This window comes from Gorilla gorilla, chromosome 9 (assembly GCF_029281585.2).
Source record: "Gorilla gorilla gorilla isolate KB3781 chromosome 9, NHGRI_mGorGor1-v2.1_pri, whole genome shotgun sequence".
Taxonomy (NCBI): Eukaryota; Metazoa; Chordata; class Mammalia; order Primates; family Hominidae; genus Gorilla; species Gorilla gorilla.
In genome coordinates this window covers 108,167,556-108,185,674 of record NC_073233.2, presented here as the reverse complement: position 1 = coordinate 108,185,674, position 18,119 = coordinate 108,167,556, and the positions used below count along the sequence as shown (strand labels likewise).

The window sequence follows — 18,119 nt, the reverse complement described above, 5'->3', positions numbered from 1 at the left end:
GTGTTCTTTTTTTCTCTGCAACCTTGCCAGCATCTGTTATTTTTTGACTTTTTAGTAATAGCCATTGTGACTGGCATGAGATGGTATCTCATTTGTGGTTTTAATATTATTGCATTTTGTATTTCTCTGAGGATCAGTGATGTTGAGCTTTTTCTCATATGATTGTTGGCCACGTGTATGTCTTCTTTTGAAAAGTGTCTACACATGTCCTTTGCTCACTTTTTAATGGGGCTGTTTTTTTCTTGTAAATTTGTTTAAGTTCCTTATAGATGCTGGATATTAGACCTTTATCAGATATAGAGTTGCAAAAATTTTATCATATTCTGTGGGTTATCTGTTTACTCTGTTGACAGTTTCTTTCACTGTGCAGAAGCTCTTAAGTTTAATTAGAACCCATTTGTCAATTTTTGTTTTTGTTGTAATTGCTTTTGTCATCTTCATCATGAAATCTTTGCCTGTTCCTATGACCAGAACAGTATTACCTAGGTTGTTTTCTAGTGTTTTGATAGTTTTGTATCTTACATTTAAGTCTTTAATCCATCTTGAGTTAATTTTTCTATACGGTGAAAGGAAGTGGTCCAGTTTCAATCTTCTGCATATGGCTAGCCAGTTATCTCAGCACCATTTATTGAATAGGGAATCCTTTCCCCAGTGCTTGTTTTTGTCAGATTTGTCGAAAATTAGATGGTTGTAGGAGTTAGTCCATATTTCTGCACTCTCTGTTCTGTTCCGCTCATCTGTATGTCTGTTTTAGTACCAGTACCATGCTGTTTTGGTTACTGTAGCGCTGTAGTATAGTTTGAAGTTGGGTAACATGTTGCCTGCAGCTTTCTTCCTTTTGCTTAGAATTGCCTTCACTATTTTGACTCTTTTTTGGTTCATATGAATTTTAAAATAGTTTTAGTAGTTCAGTGAAGAATGTCAATGGTAGTTTAATAGAAATACCATGAACTCTATAAATTGCTTTGGGCAGTATGTTCATTTTAATGATATTGAATCTTTCTATCTTTGAGTGCTAGCGGGTTCCTGGGTGCCTGTCTCCCTGGGGACATTCACCACAGTGGCGGAGGCAATGCAGTGGGGGTTGGGCCTGGAGCGATGGTGGTGGTGGGGGATGCCTGATGACAACTGTGTGCCTGCTTGCACTGGAGGTGGTGTTGGCTGGGGGCAGGGCACTGACAGGTGCAGGTCTGGGTGCCTTCTCTGCTCTGCAAGCCGGAAGGGTCACTCAAGGTGGGGGAGGATCCGCTGTCATCTGCGCATTCTTAAAGCAAGGGTGGGGTACTTGTTGGGACAGGGCTTGCTGGCTCTGTACCCACCAAGACTCTGTCTGCAATGGTGGTTGCCAGGGGAAGGGGGAGCAGACTGTACTACCAGGCGCTGTCAGGGCAAGGAAAGCAAACCCAAATCCCCACCCCTACCCCTAAGCAGACACGCCCAGCAAACTCATGTGGGAGTTGCCCCATGGAGGGATGTCGGGGACGCTGCGGCTGCAGTGGGGGGAAAGACTGTGCAGGCTGGTGAGTGGCCATAGGAGCCGCCCCGCTTAAGCTCTCTGCCTTTCAGTCAGGGTCTGCCAGAGCAGAAGCTATTGTGAGGCCTCTCAAGGCTCCCGAGGGCGCCCTGCAAGCAGGTGTGGCCATACTGAGGCTCTGGGAGAGGCCAGCAGACTAAGGTGTTGCTTAGGTGGGACTGGCCCCATCTGATGGGCAAAACTGCCTTACAGAGTTCAGGACAGACAGAAAGTTCCCCTAGGGCTAAAGTCTCCTATGGAGCAAATCGAACCTAGGGGGATGGCCATCCCTGACCATGCTTCACTACAGATGCTTTTGCACCAAACCCTCTGGGCTCCACATCAGCTGGCTTGCAGCTCCTACCACTTCTGTATGCAGCTCTCCCTGCCAAGTCCAGAGTCCGTGGTGGTCTAGGGGGTCTCCTTTTGCTGGGGTTCCAGAGGCCTGTGGCAAGAGTGGGTTGCTCCTTGCCAGTTCAACTCATCAATTCCCCCAGAGCTGTTGGGGGCCAGAAATAAATCCGGGTGTGCTGCAGCCCCGCGTAGGGGTCCCAACGTTCTCCCCCAATCAGCCCAACCTCTGTGTTTTCCCTCTGTCCACTCTCAGTGCCTTCCCTGTGAAGATCTGTTAGGAGCACGCTAGTCCTCTGGGTCCCTCAGTAGGAGCTGTTCCATTTGTCTTGAGTCTAGTGGGCCATCTTGGGATTTTTTTTTTCTTTCTTTTCCCTTCCTCCCTTCCTCCATTCTCCTTCCTTCCTTCCTTCCTTCCTTCCTTCTGAGAGGGCCATAATATGTTTTAGAGAAACAGTCAACTGTTTTGAGAGTTTATTTTAATGATTATAAGCTTTGTTTAATTTGTTAGAGGTCAAAAGTCATATTTTTGGTTCAGTTCTATAACTATAATACACAATGGACACAGTTAATTCTTAGTCTTGTATGTACATGTGTATCTGACCTATATACTGGTGTGTGCAGGGGGACATAAAGGAAAAAATTGTTCCCTTTAAAAATATGACATGCTGAGTACCAGTACCAAACACTGTTCTAGGTTTCAATATAGGGCAGTGAACATATATGACAAACCTTCATTTTCAGTGCACTTTTATTTGAGACTCATATATTATCATTGAGCATAAAAACATTAGCGTTTGTTATTTTTTCCTCCCTATACCTATCCCTGATCCTCCTCTTTCTATTGTTTTCATATTGTTCTTATCAACATTATTGTTTGTGTTCCCCTAAGTAAATGTCTAACCAGATACTTTCTTAATATACAACATTAGAGGGACATAAAAGCCCTCAAGAAGACTTTGTCCAAAGTCATAAAAATCTACTCAGAAAATTTCTGTATTCCTTATTTCTTTATTTTTCTGCACGTTCCAGGTGATAGGCAAGATATCTTAAAATTCAAATAGACCTGTTAATTCCTCAGTCATTAGAAACCTTTTATCAGATATGCTTTTTCTAAAAGCTGAGAATAATGTAATGTTTTCAAAGTCAAGGAGCAGATTGGTATTTATTTTACATATAAACTTCAGGAAGGCAGTAGGTCAAGGAAGGGCAATGTTTACTATTTGCAAAGTGTAATTTATATGGGTTTGGTGGTGAAGGGTAACATAAAAGAGTTCTAAGGAAGTACACTGTAATTCAAGTGAAGTATCACTGGAAAAAAAGAAGGTGAACCGATTTATTCTGAATCTTAAGGGTACGCTATATTGAATGAGTATATTATTAGAAGAATAAATGAACTGCTTCAATTTCATGGTAACCTGAAGATGAGTACAAGGATTGGGAGAAAATTGAAGCATTTAGATGACTGTATTTGTGGAAACAAGGAGAAAAAGTTCTGAGAACAAATAAAATCAAATAATTATTTTAAAGAAAATAATTTTATGATGTTTAGGTAAATGAATCAGGACAAATTATGCTAAAGCAAGCAATGGAGCAATCATGGTTAATTCAACTCACTTTCAAGACGATTAGAAGCATACCAAATCCAATCTGACTCTTCCAAATTTTTACCTGCTTCATTTGTGCGGATCATTCGAGATGGGGTGCTTGGATCTCCTGTCCCAATAGGGTTGGTGGCTACCACTCGAAATTCATATTCCACCCAGGGATTTAGGTCCACAGCCATGGCTGACTCCATGTCCCCTGTTATGATTTCTGGGACTATAGAAAGGAAGGAAATTTCATGTCATTAGGAGGACTAGAAAAATGCTACAAATGGCAATCAAGAATATTAATGCTACTGACAGAATCAGAAGGCTAATGAATATTTCCTCACAACACGTGGTCATGGTGTCACCTCCAGTGTCATTAGTAAAATGAAAATCAATCTTCAGGGAGTAAGCACTTACATATGTCAAAGTTTGTTGGAGTTAATTAGGACTCTTTCATTTTATCTTTACACAAACCTCACCATTATGTACACTAATAATTATTTCATCAATCCCTCAGCCCCAGATAAGGGACCAATTAGAACTATAATTTAAACAGTTTTCTTTCAATTTCTAGGAAATTTCTTGAGCAGTTTGCTCTCCCAGTTCTGGCAAACATGTTTAGTCACTTGGTAATTCCAAGCAGCAAATTAAGAATATATCTCTCTAATTTAAAAACACAGTTTGTGATATCTGAGTAGAAACACTGAATTCTTCTTAGAGTGATTTGTGTACTACCTTTACATTTTTGTACTACATTTAAATTTTTGTCAGGGCATAACATTGTTTGTCAATACAATTACCATTAGTGAAGTATTTTTACATGGCATGCATGCTTTATTTGGGACTGCTTTTCTTGTTCACTCATCTCTGCTGTCTAGGAAATGTTTCTAAACATTTGTTACAGGAGTGAAAAGGCAGAATGTGGAGAATCTCCCTTACGGCATGCAAAGATCCTCTGGATTTATATTTTCTTGGATTTCTTTGTAGGCATGGCAGTAGAGCCGGGGTGGGAGTTGGGGATTTTGATTTGAGGACTCAATTCTGTTTTTACCACAGCAAGGTGGAATGAAATCGCCTTGGATTTTCCATGAAAATCTCTTCTGAAAGGTACCAAAAGAATGTTACCAAATAAGTAGCTCTGTGAAAGGTGAATGCTCAGAGCATAGGCAGTGTGAGCTGCCCGACAAATCTCACAGCACTGCAGGGCTGATGTGTTTTTTTTAAAGCAGTGACATGAAGACATGGAAAAAAAAACAAAAAAAAAAGCAACTCTGTTCCCTCTTGCTGCACTGGCAACTGAGCAGTACGCTTGGAGTCTAAGAGGTGGGTGAGGGAAAGGCCACTGTCAGACCACAGCTTGGTGAAATGCCAAGCTATGCTTGACAAACATACAAAAGAGAAGAAGGCATTCCCAGATAATGCTCAGCCTTCTCTAGCCCAGAACCTACACTGTATCACCAATACTTGCATTGGGAGAACCAGGACTTAACATCACTGTTTAATTTACTTATATTTATATAAGTCATCTCAAGTAACTCCAGACATCTGGACCATGCTCATCCCTTTTATTCTAACCTCCTGAGAATTCTGCCAATTTCCTCTTCTGCCCAGCTCATATCTCTCCCTCATTCTTGAAGTTCTTCCACTGTGACAGTTGGAATTTAGGATCTGTCATTAGCAAAATCCCCTATATACTTAATCTCTTCTCTGGGCATTCCCACAACTTTTTACTCCAATAGAAACTAAAGAAATTTTACCCTTATAAAGGGGTGGACCTCTTAAGATATCATGGAGAAAAAGAACCAGCCCTTATTTCCTCTCTCTCCCACATCTCTAATGGATGTTTCCCATCAGCATACAAGCATGCGGGTGTTTTTCTCTGAAAAACAAAACTAAGGTCTCTTAACATTTCCTCTCCTTCCAGCCTTCACTCAGTTTCTCTGACTCTTTTGAGAGCTGTTTGTGCTATTACTTACTGTCTGCAATTATTTTTCTTCCATTCTCTTTTGAACCCATGCTATTCACACTCTTACTTCCAGTTTTCCATCATACTGGCTTCTGTCAAGATTACCAATGAATGGTCTCTGTTACTGAAACCTTAAGGCCAGATCTCTGTTACTCATCTCACTTGAACTATCATTATCCTTTGACACAGTTGATCATCCTTTGAAACACTTTTCAAAACTTAACTTCTGTTTCTCTCCCACCTGACTACGCCTTATCAGTCTCTATTGCTGATTTCGTTTTGTCTTCCTGATGCAAATGGCTCTACTGTTTTCCATTTTCTTATTCCATGGTGATTTATCCAGCCTCATGGTTTTAGATACTCTCTATGCTGATAACTAATATTTTTAATGAACCTCTTCCCTAGATTTCAGACTCATATGTTCAGTGGCATATTATTAATAGACATTACTATTTGAATAGATTTCTGCAGTATTCTTATCTGGGGAATGACAATTGCTTTCTTACAGATGTTGTATCCCAAATCTTCGGGCCGTCCTGGAGTCCTTTCTTTCTCCCCTGTCTCACTCCAATCCATTAGAAAATTATGGCATCTATGACTTCAAACTATGTTGATATCTCCACTTATCTTGGCAGAAAAATTTCTTGGAAGAGTTGTCTATATTAATTTTTCTCCTATTGTCTCTGGAACTCATTCTTGTTAGACTTTGATGCTGATGCCTACCATTACATAAAAACTTCTATTGTCAAGGTTACCAATGACCTCCATATAGCTAAAACTCATGATCAGTTCTCAGTCTTCATTTTACTTGACATCTCAGTAGCATTTGACACAGCTCATTAGGCCCTTTTCTTTGATAGGCTTTATTCCTTTGTTTTCCATGGCATGACATTGTTTTGGTTTTCCTTTTACCTCAATGATTGCTTTCATTCTGCCGCCTTTGGCTGGTTCTCTTCTCCACAACTTCTTACTGTTACAATGCTCCAGGGTGTTATTTTCATACTTTTTATTCTTTATTTTATACTTACTTTCTTGGAGTTGACATACAGTCTCATATTTTAAATTATTTATATGCCAATAACTTTACACTAAACCTCTCACTTAAACACCATACTTATATACCCAAATGCCTACCTGAAATCCCATTTGGATGTCTAACAGATACATCAACTTAATGTGTCTCAAATGGAACTCTTTATCTCATTCCTACCCAATCTGTTCCAATTATGAAGGTTTCTCAGGCTTCTCCATGTCACTTAACGGTAACTCCATTCTTAAGTTGGTTAGGTCAAAAATCTTACAGTCATCCTTGAATTCTTTTTCTCTCATACTGTTTACATCCAGTTTTTCAGCAAATGCTGTTGGTTTTACCACCCAAATAGTTTCAAATTCTGACCATTTTTATGACCTCTGTCATAAAAGCATCAGTGACCTGCGTCACCAAGCTTCTGTCACATTGAAGCACCATCATCTCTCAATCATAATAACAGCTTCCTAAATAGTTTAGTCACTCTTCACTTACCCCTCCCATAAGTCTATCTTTTTCACATAGCTTGAATGACTGTATTAAAACATAAGACTTAGAAGAGCAATCCTCCGATGTCTTATTTCTCTGAGGGTGAAAACCCAAGTACTGTATGATCTGGTCTTGCCAATATCTCTCAAAACTCATCTACCTTTCTCCCTAAACCTCATTCTGCTCCTGCCTCACTGATCCTCTAATGCTCTTGCATATCATGTTCCTAATACTTTTGCTCTAGTTGCTCCTTATACCTGGGCTGCCTCCCCCTAGATATTGGGATAGCTAAGTTCATACCTCTTATAAAATTCATGCAAATATACCTTCTCGGTAAGGCATACCCTGACCACTCTATTTCAAATTACAACCTTCCTGCTATGGACTAATGTGTCCTCCTGAAATTCATCTATTAAAGTCCTAACCCCTAATGTGGTTGCATTTGGTGATAGAGCTTCTAAGGAAGTAATTAAAGTTAAATGATGTCATAAGAGTGGGGCTGTGATCTTAGTGTCCTTATAGGATGAGACACCTGAGCTTGCTCGCTCTCTCTTTCTCTGTGTGTGTGTGTGTGTGTGTGTGTGTGTGTGTGTGTGTGTGATCCATGTGAAAACAAAGAAGGCCACTTGATGTTGGAACTCCCAACCTCTAGAACTGTAATAAAGTAAATTTCTGTTGTTTAATCCACTCAGTCCATGGAATTTTGTTATAGCAGCCTGAGTTGACTGATACACTGACCCTACCATAGTACTTCTGATTCCTCTTACTCCATTTAATTAATTTTCCCCCATAGTACTCATCAACTTCTAAGATACTACATAATTTACTTTCTTATTATGTTCTCTGTTTATTGTTTGTCTTCACCTATAAGAATACAATCTTCACAAGGGCAAGGATTTATTTATTTGGTGTTGTTCATTGATATACTGCATGTGCCTAGAACACTTCCTAAAAAGTGCTCGGTAAATTTTTATTAAATGAATGAGAGTTCAAATTGCCTAGTGTGATCAGAATTGGCAATATTAATTAATTCTGCTTGAATCTTGATGTAATTATTATAAGCTTTATGTAAAATACCTATAAAAATAGTCTTCCTTCCAAAGTTATGCATATTTATATCCTCTTGGTCATAACTAGAGATTTTAAAGACTCCCTTTCCAAGTCCATATCGTTTCCACCACCCTTCATTCCTCTCTTTAAAGTGAAAAAAAAAAAAAGATTTGGAAATACTAAATTCCCTGTTGCTTCTAGGAGATATAAAATAATTATAAGTATTAATTGAAGGTATTATTATTTTTGGTGAGATAAAATGCAATATGAAAGAAAGTAAAAACTTTCTCTTTTATACAATTAGGGTTTTGATTTGAAATGCAATATTATGGAGATTAAGGATAATGGAGGATTTATACCAAAGTAAGTATTTTAAAAGTCTTGCAGCATCTTTTTATAAAGTTATTATTTCCAGAACTTTAGGGACAACTTGGTTTCAAAGAAAACATTGTGCATCAGAGAGAACATGACAGCAACGAAAACAGTGGAAGACCTTATATTGACTCAGGGAAAGCATCTTTTTGAACTGCCTTTCCAAGCAAGAGAATCGCATCCAAGACTGTTTATTTTGAGACAAGATCTCCTTCTGTTGTCCAGGCTCATCTTAATCTCCTGGCCCTAAGTGATCCTCCCACCTCAGGATGTCCCAAAGTGCTGAGATCACAAGTATGAGCCACCCAAACCCAGCCACCAATTTAATTAATAAAATACCAAATAAATCTGTTCAGTTGAAAAATGTAACCAATCTGTGCAAAACATATCCACAGATAGAAGACATATCCACTGATAGAATATTTAAGAAGCATATCTGAGTTAAGTAAACAAAGACCAATGAATTCTATGATTATAGGCAATTTGATATTCCTAAGTAGACATAATCAGAAACTATGTCAGCTAATGCTTCTCAGTAATATAAAAAAGAAAGTCAGGTTTCTAAGTCAAAAGCCATTTGCTTGAGTGGAAAAGAGGTCTGCAAGTGAGATGATCTATTTGTTATGGCTGTTTGCATACTTTTTTCAAAATAAACACGTTATTCCCATTTACATTTTAGTCTCATTTGCAGGAGGTGGTATTCATACGTTAAATCCACGATGTGCTCAGCTAGAGGGTTCATGTGGAACCTCTCACTTCATTTGCCAAAAATGAGACATTATTTTTTATGCTCATTTTGGTATATTTTAAATGCTTTTCAAGTAGTAGATTATCAATTGCTTTAACTGTGTCAGCGAGTTTAAACTCCAGATTCATTTTTTTTTCTAATGGATATTGTTAAATTAGAGTTTATTTTGACTGAAATTAATTTAGAATGAGGGTGCAACTATGAAACCAAAAGGCCCATGACCCAGTGGAGCTGGTGTGGCTCCAGAGAGACTTATTTCCCCATCACAGGCATGAAAGAAATTGTGAGAATGAGCATGGTACTAAAACCAGGAAGCATCTAAAAGAGCTATTTTGGAGCATGCAAACCTTGTGGACAGCTCCTCATCAGGCTTTCCCTGAGGACAGCACGCCTCTGCCAATAGCTGCAATTAATGGTGCGTTTTGGAGAAATGAGTCAGAAGAGGACACATCTAGTGAGAGCCCTAGCACCATGAAGGGTAAATACAATTGATCACTTGCAGAAATCGTTTTCTGAAGGAAAACTTTTGTATAAGTACAGCACAATTCTAGGGTTTTTAGAAGTGTTGTTCTTGCTGAATTGAATTAAAAAAGAACTCTGAAAAATATCACCATCAAAAAGTGGGCAAAGGATATGAGCAAACACTTCTCAAAAAAAGACATTTATGTGGCCAACAAACATCACTTATCATTAGAGAAATGCAAATCAGAACTACAATGAGATACCATCTCATGCCAGTCAGAATGGCGATTACTAAAAAGTCAAGAAAAAACAGATGTTGGTGAGGCTGTGGAGAAATAGGAACACTTTTACACTGTTGGTGGGAATGTAAATTAGCTCGACCCTTGGGGAAGACAGTGTGGTGATTTCTCAAGGATCCAGAACCAGAAATACCATTTGACCCAGCAATCCCATTACTGGGTACATACCCAAAGGAATACAAATCGTTCTACTGTAAAGATACATGTACACATATGTTTATTGCAGCACTATTTACATTAGCAGAGACATGGAAGCAACCCAAATGCCCATAAATAATAGACTGGATAAAGGAAATGTGGCACATATACACCATGGAGTATTATGTAGTCATGAAAAAAGAATGAATTCACATCCTTTGCCAGGACATGGATGAAACTGGAAGCCATCATCCTCAACAAACTAACACAGGAACAGAAAACCAAACACCACATGTTCTCCCTGATAAGTGGGAACTGAAAAATGAGGACACATGGACACAGGGAGAGAAACAACACATACTGGGGCCTGTCAGGGGATGAGGGGAGGAGAGAGCATCAGGACAAACACCTAATGCAAGTGGGGCTTAAAACCTAGATGACAGGTTGATAGGCGCAGCAAACCACCATGGCACACATATACCTGTGTAACAAACCTGCACGTTCTGCACATGTATTGCAGAACTTAAAGTAAAATAAAAATTTAAAAATATTTCTAGCATTCAAATAATATTAGAAAGATAAAGATGCAAGTTTACAGTAGGGATTTCTAAAACAAACACAAAAATAATTCAAATGCCTAAATCCTCCACATACATGATTATGTATGTTTTTATATACACATATATATAAACATATGTATATATATAAAGAAAAAGTAAAAACAGGTGAACTGAGAAAGAAAACCATAGGTGAGAATCAGAACATAAGTGTAACTAGCAAAGCATGGATGTAGCAGGTAGAAGATAGGTACTGGATTGCTATGGGCATAGGATGAGTAGTAAAACACACACGTATTGCAATGTATCCACAAAGAAAACTTCTCCAAAAGTAAGTTGCATGGATAGTGTGGCAAGAGCAGACAGGGAGCATGGCTGTAGGCAAGAGGATGAATTAGATGAGTGCACAACACCAGATCTGAAGGTGAGGTCATTTCCTGGCTGCAGAGCCAAAGATTTAAGCTGTCACACTAAGAATAAGACTGAAGCACAGGGTTGAAGGTTATAAGAATTTTTGAGTAAATCTGCTCATGTGGTTTAAATGTGTCCTTCCTGAATTAACTACCATACCTAGAAATTCTCCAATTTTGAGGTCTTTAAAGGTATCACAGGGTTATAATGGATCCAGGAATGAGGCTGATATGAGTAATTATCTATAATACAAAATAAATATGTATATATGCATAATAAATATGTTTATAGACACTATAATGATCAAACTGAGGTCTAACTTAATGCAGGAGCCTAAATATCAAATAAATTCTGAATTAAATTCTGCATATAGATAAACAAATTTTCTCCTTCTGATATTACAGTGTTTCATACAAAAACTCAAATTTCATTTACCTACACAATAAAATGAACCACTTTACCCTCATAATATTCTGGTTGAGTTTTAAGGTTACTGCGTGCAAATATTTTACTGATTTCTATATTTAATTTCAAAACAGATCAATAGAGGTCATTAGACTTTAAAACAAAAACACAGTTGTTACTCAGTATTGGCAATTGCTTCTAAAGATTCTCTTCTGTAGACTTACTGTACACTTTTCAAACACCAGTATGTTAAATAAGTGTCTAGTAACTATCCAGTAAGTGTGATTTTACATATCCCTGCTGGACAGCCACATTTGGAGACATAGGGGAAGTTGTAAAACGAAAAGAAAATGATTAGAGATGAAAAAATTTTTAAAATAATGCAACTATAATGCAAACATCTTGGAAGTAGGCATTAAAATGCTGTGCAGTGTAATTTTATATCAGATTTTCTTTTTTTTAATTATACTTTAAGTTCTGGGATACATGTGCAGAACTTGCAGGTTTGTTACATAGGTATACACATGCTATGGTGGTTTGCTGCACCCATCAACCCGTCATCTACATTAGGTATTTCTCCTAATGCTATTCCTCCCCTAGGACCCCACTCCCTGGCAGGCCCCAGTGTGTAATGCTCCCCTCCCTGTGTCCATGTGTTCTCCTTGTTCAGCTTCCACTTATGAGTGAGAACATGTGGTGTTTGGTTTCTGTTCCTGTGTTAGTTTGCTGAGAATGATGGTTTCCAGCTTCATCCATGTCCCCGCAAAGGACATGAACTCATCCTTTTTTATGGCTGCATAGTATTCCATGGCATATATGTGCCACATTTTCTTCATCCAGGCTATCATTGATGGGCATTTGGGTTGGTTCCAAGTCTTTGCTATTGTGAATAGTGCTGCAGTAAACATACGTGTTCATGTGTCTTTATAGTACAGTGATTTATAATCCTCTGGATATATACCCAGTAATATGATTGCTGGGTTAAATGATATTTCCAGTTCTATATCCTTGAGGAATCACCACACTGTCCTCCACAAAGGTTGAACTAATTTACACTCCCATCAACAGTGTAAAAGTATTCCTATTTCTCCACATCCTCTCCAGCATCTGTTGTTTCCTGACTTTTTAATGATCGCCATTCTAACTGGCATGAGATGGTTTTGTGGTTTTGATTTACATTTCCCTAATGACCAGTGATGATGAGCTTTTTTTCATACGTTTGTTGGCTGCATAAATGTCTTCTTTTGGAGAAGTGTCTGTTCATATCCTTTGCCCACTTTTTGATGGGGTTGTTTTTTTCTTGTAAATTTGTTGAAGTTCTTTGTAGATTCTGGATATTAGCCCTTTGTCAGATGGATAGATTGCAAAAATTTTCTCCCATTCTGTAGGTTGGCTGTTCACTATGATGATAGTTTCTTTCACTGTGCAGAAGATCTTTAGTTTAATTAGATCCCATTTGTCAATTTTGGCTTTTGTTGCCATTGCTTTTGGTGTTTTAGTCATGAAGTTTTTGCCCATGCCTATGTCCTGAATGGTATTGCCTAGGTTTTCTTCCAGGGTTTTTATGGTTTTAGGTCTTACGTTTACGTCTTTAATCCATCTTGAGTTAATTTTTGTATAAGGTGTAAGAAAGGGGTCCAGTTGCTGTTTTCTGCATATAGCTAGTCAGTTTTCCCAATAACATTTATTAAATAGGGAATCCTTTCGCCATTTCTTGTTTTTGTCAGGTTTGTGAAAGATCAGATGGTTTTACATGTGTGCTGTTATTTCTGAGGTCTCTGTTCTGCTCCATTGGTCGGTATCTCTGTTTTGGTACCAGTACCATGCTGTTTTGGTTACTGTAGCCTTATAGTAGAGTTTGAGTTCAGGTAGCGTGATGCCTCCAGGTTTGTTCTTTTTGCTTAGGATTGTCTTGGCTATGCGGGCTCTTTTTTGGTTCCACGTGAAATTTAAAGGAGTTTTTTATAATTCTGTGAAGAAAGTCAATGATAGCTTGATGAGGAGAGCATTGAATCTATTAATTACTTTGGGCAGTATGGCAGTTTTCATGATATTGATTCTTCCTATCCAAGAGCATGGAATGTTTTTCGATTTGTTTGTGTCCTCTCTTATTTCCTGGAGCAGTAGTTTGTAGTTCTCTTTGAAGAGGTCCTTCACATCCCTTGTAAGTTCTATTCCTAGGTATTTTATTCTGTTTGTGGCAATTGTGAACGGGAGTTCACTCATGATTTGGCTCTCTATTTGTCTATTATTGGTATATATGAATGCTTGTAATTTTTGCCCATTCATTTTTGTATCCTGAAACTTTGCCGAAGTTGCTTATCAGCTTAAGGAGGTTTTGGGCTGAGACAATGGGGTTTTCTAAATATACAATCATGTCATGTGCAAACAGAGACAATTTTACTTCCTCTCTTCCTATTTGAATACCCTTTATTTGTTTCTCTTGCCTGATTGCCCTGGCGAAAACTTCTGATACTATTTTTAATAGAAATGGTGATGGAGGGCATCCTTGTCTTGTACCAGTTTTCAAAGGGGATGCTTCCAGTTTTTGTCCATTTAGTATGATATTAGCTCTGTGTTTATCCTAAATAACTCTTACTATTTTGAGATATGTTCCATCAGTACCTATTTCATTGAGAGTTTTTAGCATGAAGCGTTGTTGAATTTTATTAAAGTCCTTTTCTGCATCTATTGAGATAATCATGTGGTTTTTGTCATTGATTCTGTTTATGTGATGGATTATGTTTATTGATCTGCATATGTTGAACCAGCCTTGTATCCCAAGGATGAAGCTGACTTGATCATTTTGGATAAGCTTTTTGATGTGCTGCTGGATTTGATTTGCCAGTATTTTATTGAGGATTCTCCCAGTGATATTCATCAGGGATACTGGCCTGAAATTTTCTTTTTTTGTTGTGCCTCTGCCAGGTTTTGGTATCAGGATGATGCTGGCCTCTTAAAATGAGTTAGGGAGGAGTCCCTCTTTCTCTAATGTTTGGAATAGTTTCAGAAGGAATGGTACCAGCTCCTCTTTGTACCTCTGGTAGAAATAGGCTGTGAATCTGTCTGGTCCTGGGCTTCTTTTGGTTGGTAGGCTATTAATTACTTCCTCAGTTTCAGAACTTGTTATTGGTTTATTCAGGGATTCAAATTCTTCTTGGTTTATTCTTGGGAGGGTATAGATGTCCTGGAGTTTATCCATTTCTTCTAGATTTTCTAGTGTATTTGCATAGAGGTGTTTACAGTATTCTCTGGTGGTAGTTTGTATTTCTGTGGGATCAGTAGTGATATCCCCTTTATCATTTTTTATTGTGTCTATTTGATTCTTCTCTCTTTTCTTCTTTATTAGTCTGGCTAGTGGTTTATCTATTTTATTAATCTTTTCAAAACACCAGCTCCTGGATTCATTGATTTTTTGAAGGGTTTTTGTTTCTCTATCTCCTTCATTTCTATTGTGGTCTTAGTTATTTCTTGTCTTCTGCTAGCTTTTGAATTTGTTTGCTCTGACTTCTCTAGTTCTTTTAATTGTGATTTTAGGGTGTCAAATTTAGATCTTTCCCACTTTCTCCGGTGGGCATTTAGTGCTATAAATTTCCTTCTAAACACTGCTTTAAATGTGTCCCAGAGATTCTAGTATGTTGTCTCTTTGTTCTCATTGATCTCAAAGAACTTATTTATTTCTGCCTTAATTTCATTATTTACCCAGTAGTCATTCAGGAGCAGGTTTTTCAGTTTCCATGTAGTTGTGTGGTTTCGAGTGAGTTTCTCAATCCTGAGTTCTAGTTTGACTGCACTGTGGTGTGAGAGACTGTTTGTTATTACTTCCATTATTTTGCATTTGTTGAGGAGTGTTTTACTTCCAATTATGTGGTCAATTTTAGAATAAGTGTGATGTGATGCTGAGAAAAATGTACATTTGTTGATTTGGGGTGGAGAGTTCTGTAGATGTTTATTAGGTCTGCTTGGTCCAGAGCTGAGTTCAAGTCCTGAATATCCTTGTTAATTTTCTGTCTTGTTCCTCTGTCCAATACTGATAGTGGGGTGTTAAAGTCTCCCACTGTTATTGTGTGGGAATCTAAGTCTCTTTGTAGATCTCTAATGACTTGCTTTATGAATCTGGGTGCTCCTATATTGGGTGCATATATATTTAGGATAGTTAGCTCTTCTTTTTGCATTGATACCTTTACCATTATGTAATACCCTTCTTTGTCTTTTTTGATCTTTGTTGGTTTAAAGTCTGTTTTATCAGAGACTAGGATTGCAACCCCTGCCTTTTTTTGCTTTTCATTTGCTTAGTAAATCTTTCTCCATCCCTTTATTTTGAGCCTATGTGTGACTTTGCACGTGAGATGGGTCTCCTGAATACAGCACACTGAGGGGTCTTGACTCTTTATCCAATTTGCCAGTCTGTGTCTTTTAACTGGGGCATTTAGCCCATTTATATTTAAGGTTAATATTGTTATGTGTAAATTTGATCCTGTTATTATGATGCTAGCTGGTTATTTTGCCTGTTAGTTGATGCAGCTTCTTCATAGTGTTGATGGTCTTTACAATTTGGTATGTTTTTGCAGAGGCTGTATGGGTTTTTTCCTTTCCATACTGAGTGCTTCCTTCAGGATCTCTTGTAAGTCAGGCCTGGTGGTGACAACATCTCTCAGCATTTGCTTATCTGTAAAGGATTTTACTTTGCTTATAAAGCTTAGTTTGGCTGGATATGAAATTCTGGGTTGAAAATTCTTGTCTTTAAGAATGTTGAATGTTGGCCCCTACTCTCTTCTGGCTTGTAGAGTTTCTGCTGAGAGATCCACTGTTAGTCTGATGGGCTTCCCTTTGTGGGTAACCTGACATTTCTCTCTGGCTGCCCATAACATTTTTTCCTTCATTTCAACCTTGGTGAATCTGATGATTATGTGTCTTGGGGTTTCTCTTCTCGAGGAGTATCTTTGTGGTGTTCTCTCTATTTCCTGAATTTGAATGTTGGCCTGTCTTGCTAGGTTGCGGAAGTTCTCCTGGATAATATCCCTAAGAGTGTTTTACAACTTGGTTCCCATCTACCTGTCACTTTCAGGTACACCAGTCAAATGTATATTTGGTCTTTTCACATAGTCCCATATTTGTTGGAGGCTTTGTTTGTTCCTTTTCATTCTTTTTTCTCTAATCTTGTCTTCACACTTTATTTCATTAAGTTGATCTTCAATTTCTGATATCCTTTCTTCAGCTTGATTGATTTGGCTGTTGATACTTCTGTATGCTTCACAAAGTCCTCGTGCTGTGTTTTTCAGTTCCATCGGGTCATTTATGTTCTTCTCTAAACTGGTTATTTTAGTTAGTAATTCATCTAACCTTTTTTCAAGGTTCTTAGCTTCCTTGCATTGGGTTAGAACATGCTCCTTTAGCTTGGAGGAGTTTGTTATTACCCACCTTCTGATGCCTGCTTCTGTCAATTCATCATATTCATTCTCCGTCCAGTTTTGTTCCCTTGCTGGCGAGGAGTTGTGATCCTTTGGAGGAGAAGAGGTGTTCTGGTTTTTGGAATTTTCAGCCTTTTTGTGCTGTTTTTTCCTCATCTTCATGGATTTATCTATCTTTGGTCTTCGATGTTGGTGACCTTTGGATGGGGTTTCTGTGTGGACATCCTTTTTGTTAATGTTGATGCTATTCCTTTCTGTTTGTTAGTTTTCCTTCTAACAGTCAGGTCCCTCTGCTGCAGGTCTGCTGGAGTTTGCTGGAGGTCCACTTCAGACCCAGTTTGCCTGGGTATCACCAGCAGAGGGTGCAGGACAGCAAAGATTGCTGCCTGTTTCTTCCTCGAAGCTTAGTCCCATAGGTGCACCCGACAGATGCCAGCCAGAGCTCTCCTTTATGAGGTGCGGGTCACAACTCCCTGCTGGGAGTTGTGTCCCAGTCAGGAGGCACGGGGGTCAGGGACCCACTTGAGGAGGCAGTCTGTCCCTTAGCAGGGCTTGAGCGCTGTGCTGGGAGATCTGCTTCTCTCTTCAGAGCTGGCAGGCAGGAATGTTTAAGTCTGATGAAGCTGTGCCCACAGCTGCCCCTTCCCCCTGGTGCTCTGTCCCAGGGAGATGGGAGTTTTATCTATAAGCCCCTGACTGGGGCTGTTGCCTTTCTTTCAGAGATGCCCTGCCCAGAGAGGAGGAATCTAGAGAGGCAGTCTGGCTACAGCAGCTTTGCTGAGCTGCGGTGGGCTCTGCCCATTGCAGACTTCCAGGTGGCTTTGTTTACACTGTAAGGGTAAACCACCGACTCAATCCTCAGTAATGGTGGACACCCCTCCCCTGACCAAGCTCAAGCATCCCAGGTCGACTTCAGACTGTTGAGTATTTCGTGGATCTTATAGCTTCCTGGGCTCCATGGGGGTGGGATCTGCTGAGCTAGACCACTTGGCTCTCTGGCTTCAGCCCGCTTTCTAGGGGAGTGAATGGTTCTGTCTCACTGGCGTTCCAGGCACAGCTGGGGTGTGAAAAAACACTCCTGCAGCTAGCTGGATGTCTGCCCAAATGGCTTCCCAGTTTTCTGCTTGAAACCCAGGGCCCTGGTGCCATAGGCACCTGAGGGAATCTCCTGGTCTGTGGGTTGTGAAGACTCTGAGAAAAGTGTAGTATCTGGGCTGGTGTGCACTGTTCCTCATGACACAGTCTCTCACAGCTTCCCTTGGCTAGGGGAGGGAATTCTCCGACCCCTTATGCTTCCTGGGTGAGGCAATGCCCACACTGCTTCAGCT

The 18,119-nt window shown here is 39.2% G+C and overlaps 1 protein-coding gene across 1 annotated transcript in view; it reads right to left on the bottom strand.

Annotated features, from left to right (window-relative positions):
• The window catches only part of CNTN5 (contactin 5), a 1,330,348-nt gene that overhangs the window by 78,064 nt on the left and 1,234,165 nt on the right, over positions 1-18,119 (bottom strand). Inside the window, exon 18 of the mRNA XM_019035685.4 lies at positions 3,536-3,685. Within this exon, the coding sequence (XP_018891230.3) occupies positions 3,536-3,685 (150 nt within the window). The remainder of the gene's footprint in view (positions 1-3,535; positions 3,686-18,119) is intronic.